Raw genomic sequence first — 4,570 nt, forward strand, 5'->3', positions numbered from 1 at the left:
GTCAACTACTCTGTTTGTTTCTATGCCGGGTAAAAAACAGAAAAATTTCTTTAAACTGAATCAAATAAAACCATTTAATTTTGTTATTGAACCTAATTTAAGATCAGCTCCATTTAAGTGTAGTTTGCTATTTAGTATCACCTATGATGTGTCACCCTTTATTTTTTCTGATGAGTGTTTGAGTTGGTAATAAAACATTGTTTGTTTGTTTGTTTTTAATATGACTGTGCTTAGGTTACTTTCCGCACCAGAATCTATCACTGCAACATCAACAGTCAGGGAGTCATCTGTCTGGACATCCTTAAAGACAACTGGAGTCCCGCTTTGACTATTTCAAAGGTTTTGCTGTCTATTTGTTCCCTTTTGACAGACTGCAACCCTGGTAAGCAAATCTTCAATTTTTTTTCCCCAGCCCTAAACTGGAGACAGAAGCAAATCTTTATTAACACATACAGTAAGGCTACAAAAACCAACACGTTTTTTCAGTTAGATTAAATGTGGATTGAGAAAATGCCATTGGTAGAAAGATCAGTGTAAAACATTTTGTGAGGAAATTACCAAGGACATTTCAAGTAGACCAGGCCGGAAATTTCTGAGTACCTTCATTTAGTTTGTTAATGGCATGCCACTCTGTAATTATTTTATCACAGTCATTGATGGAATCTCTACTTTTTAAATTGTGTAGCTGTACAAACCACTTCTGACAAGAGTAAAGCAATGTCTCTGACACTAGGGCCTCCTTTTCTTGCTCCTTCCATACTGGTATGTGCTTTAAGGCAATCACTTAGTAATGAAGGGCTTTCTTGTTCTCCCTTCCTTTTTAGATTAATTACAGTGAGAGAGCTGGACTATTATGATTATATAAACTCAGAGATAGTCATTAGTGTATAATTCTTACCTTAAAAAAAATGCCTAACTGCCACATGTAAATTTCAACTATGGGTAGCTGACTTGATAAAGTGATGTTTAGACCTAGAGTTTCACATATGTTGTCTTGCTATGTGGTCATTTTTGAAGTTGACTTTTTAAAAAAATTGCTAAGATACTAAATGCTATTACTGTTACCTTAGGCTCTTGAAGTTATACATATGCAACTGATATATATTATATATATCTCTCTCTATATATATAGATAGAGGTAGATATTCATTGTATCATTTATTAAAGCAAAAGATTAGAAACAACCTGAATGCTCATTAATAGAGGATATAGCTAGTAGAATGAGACAACTCTATATTAACTAATAGAGAAAGTTCTTTAAGATATATTAAGTAAAAAAGCAAGATATTGGAAAAATATATATACATAGCAATAATATTCTCAATGCATATAATATCTCTGGAATGAAATGTTGTCATGGTTAACAATTGTTTGCCAGGGAGAGAAACTTCTGCATAGTTGGAGACAGGAAGGAAAAGAGTTTTTACTGACTGTTGTTTGGTACAATTCAAATATTGTACCATATATACGTATTCTATCTTTTTGAAAAATAAATTTGAAATAAAAGTTTACATCTCAGATGCAATTTCTAGTTGGGAATTCTATTTAAAATGAAATGGCAAATAAGTTTTCAAGTGGAGATGTGAATAGTGATTATGAATACCATTGTATTGTAAGATTAGAGTTTTATTTTAAAATCACTATTTTTTAATATCCATAAGAAAGCAGAAATATAACTACCTAGTATACTTCCATTGTTAAATAAAATGCCAAGACAACAAAATAGTTTTTGTATATTAAAGACTTACATCTTTTATTAAAATCAGATCTATTAACTCATTCATTTTCTTAGTGAAAGGGGCTTTCCTGTTTTGAATATTAAAATAGATGATCATGTTACTTTAAACATTTCTCTTTTGAAAATCTAGCTATTGTATATCAAGATGCTACTGAAAAATAAATGTTTCAATTAAATGGAATATTAGAGCTGTCACTTTAAGACACCACATAATATCTTTAATGTTCTTTCCACTTTTCTAGCGGATCCTCTGGTTGGAAGCATAGCCACTCAGTATTTGACCAACAGAGCAGAACATGACAGGATAGCCAGACAGTGGACCAAGAGATACGCAACATAATTCACATAATTTGTATGCAGTGTGAAGGAGCAGAAGGCATCTTCTCACTGTGCTGCAAATCTTTATAGCCTTTACAATACGGACTTCTGTGTATATGTTATACTGATTCTACTCTCTGCTTTTATCCTTTGGAGACTGGGAGACTCCCCAAAAAGGTAAATGCTATCAAGAGTAGAACTTTGTAGCTGTAGATTAGTTATGTTTAAAACGCCTACTTGCAAGTCTTGCTTCTTTGGGATATCAAAATGTATTTTGTGATGTACTAAGGATACTGGTCCTGAAGTCTACCAAATATTATAGTGCATTTTAGCCTAATTCATTATCTGTATGAAGTTATAAAAGTAGCCGTAGATGACTAGAAATTATGTCATTTGTATTAAGCCCAGATCTATTTCTGAGTATGTGGTTCATGCTGTTGTGAAAAATGTTTTACCTTTTACCTTTGTCAGTTTGTAATGAGAGGATTTCCTTTTACCCTTTGTAGCTCAGAGAGCACCTGATGTATCATCTCAAACACAATAAACATGCTCCTGAAGGCATAGTTTCCTGTCGTAATATTTTAAGTCAGTCTTGTTAGAAGGTGTGTCTGAGATGATTGTTGATGAAATAAAAATGTGGATATGAAGATTGACTACTAAGGACTAGTACAAATAAATCAATTATTAAATTGAAAACATTTAAAATCTTGTTAAATGTGTAGAGTTTTTTCCTTTAAGTCTTGAAGTAAGAGAATACAATGAGCTTAAATATACAAAACTGGATTTTAAACCATTGCTCTCAAAAACACATAAAGCTTTACTTTGATAATATGATATTTGAGCCAAGAAAAATATAAAATTTTGGCTCACTCAGGAGTCTAATAATGTCTTATGGAACCATCAGTTTTGTTTCCAAATTGATGATTTCTGTCCAGCATTGAGCAGTATTATCAAATAATAACATTGATCTGGTAGCTAATCCGTGGTGCATTTTTTACTTCTAATCCTGGTCTTGAATTTTCATGGTGTGCTTTACCATTCTTACTATGACATTTGGCCAGCCGATATAGCCAGAGGCAGAGTTGAACACAGAAACTCTTGTCTGCCCTGAAGGTAGACTAGAACTGTATATTATTAGTGTGCAGATGTGGCATTATTTGTCAATTGAAAAAATGCGAAATCATAAGGTTTTTGTAGGTTAAATTCCTTCTTTCTAGTTGTAATTATTATTAGATTTCTTATGGGGGTTAGAATTACTTTGCAGTATTCAGATTTGGTAAACAGTATATTTGTGCTGTATTTTTCCTATCACTAGCATAATTATCCCTGGTCATGTAACCAGGGTTTTGGTATATGGGGCAAGTGTCTTCTCCCAGTCCTAAATATGGAAATGGAATATCATCTTAAAATTTATAGAGTGGAATTACTAAGCATAAAAATGCATTGCTTCAAGATAATAAAGTAAAACATATATAGTTGCGTATATTGTCACTAAGAGTAGTGGGCTCCTACTTATTTGTCAATAATAGTCTTAAATCAGAATAAAAATATAATTACACTTATATATCTATTTTTCACTTAAACTCCCCTCCACCCCAATCCTTATTACAAAGGAACACCATATAAAACCATTTTGAAGAGTTCAGGCTTATGTCTATGAAAACCTAACTAATAATCTGTAATGAAGTTCAAGTCAATGTGACAATGAACTGTGGGTGAGCTATGGAAAGTCATTTTTCTTCTAATTCCAAGATTGTGCATTCTATATCCTAGAGTAATATAATAAACTTTTCTCTTGGTGCTGGAAAAACTTTCATCAGACTGGATATTAGGATGCTTGGGGATGCTATGAATGGACTTCCTTCAGTTACTATGAGCCTAATTACTACCACCAACCTATTTTGCTTACTTGTTGACTGTGTCCCATTCTGGCCTGGGACAAAGTAGGGGGAATTGGTTACTTAAAATATTTGTGGCTTTTCCAAAGCCTTCCAAAGGCTCTTCTCTAACGCCACACAGGTAGTTTGTGGCTTTGAATAAGACAACTTCTTTGGAGCTTTGATTTATTTATATATGAAACAGAAGAGTTGAACCTGATTGTTTCCTTGTTCTCTATTAGCATGCAAACTCTGTAATTCTATTGTAAATTTTTGTTGTTCTTGCTCAGCTTTCTTTTTCAGGGAACAGGCTACACTTTCAAATGGACTAATAGTATCCTGGTGTTCTAGTAAAAAGATCTACCTATGAAATGAGAGCCACTGCATGCCAGGCACTGTTCAGTCACTGATGTGCCCCATCTCATTTAAGACCCTTAAAGAGCTTTAGGAGAGTAGACACTGAAGATCTTCAGTTGACAGTTCAAACTGTGCATAGACAGGTTAAATAGCTCCCTGCAGATTATACAGCCAATACCACATGGAGGTATAGCACGCACACACTCCACTACCCCACCCCCCAAACCACCAGGTAAAGAGTTTTGTTTATAACAAGTTAGTTTTGAATACACACACACAT

General features: G+C 33.6%; 1 protein-coding gene across 2 annotated transcripts in view; it reads left to right on the forward strand.

Moving 5' to 3' along the window:
- UBE2E3 (ubiquitin-conjugating enzyme E2E 3) overlaps positions 1-2,619 on the forward strand; it is a 117,831-nt gene extending 115,212 nt beyond the window's left edge. The window contains exons 5-6 of one of the 2 annotated variants that reach the window (XM_012651217.1): positions 235-382; positions 1,981-2,619. In XM_012651217.1, coding sequence (XP_012506671.1) covers positions 235-382; positions 1,981-2,078 — 246 coding nt within the window. In that variant the 3' untranslated portion in view covers positions 2,079-2,619. The remainder of the gene's footprint in view (positions 1-234; positions 383-1,980) is intronic. The other variant, XM_012651218.1, reaches the window with a different exon arrangement.
- The last annotated feature ends 1,951 nt before the right edge of the window (positions 2,620-4,570 follow it).

This window comes from Propithecus coquereli, unplaced genomic scaffold (genome assembly GCF_000956105.1).
Source record: "Propithecus coquereli isolate 6110/MARCELLA unplaced genomic scaffold, Pcoq_1.0 Scaffold35, whole genome shotgun sequence".
Lineage (NCBI taxonomy): Eukaryota > Metazoa > Chordata > Mammalia > Primates > Indriidae > Propithecus > Propithecus coquereli.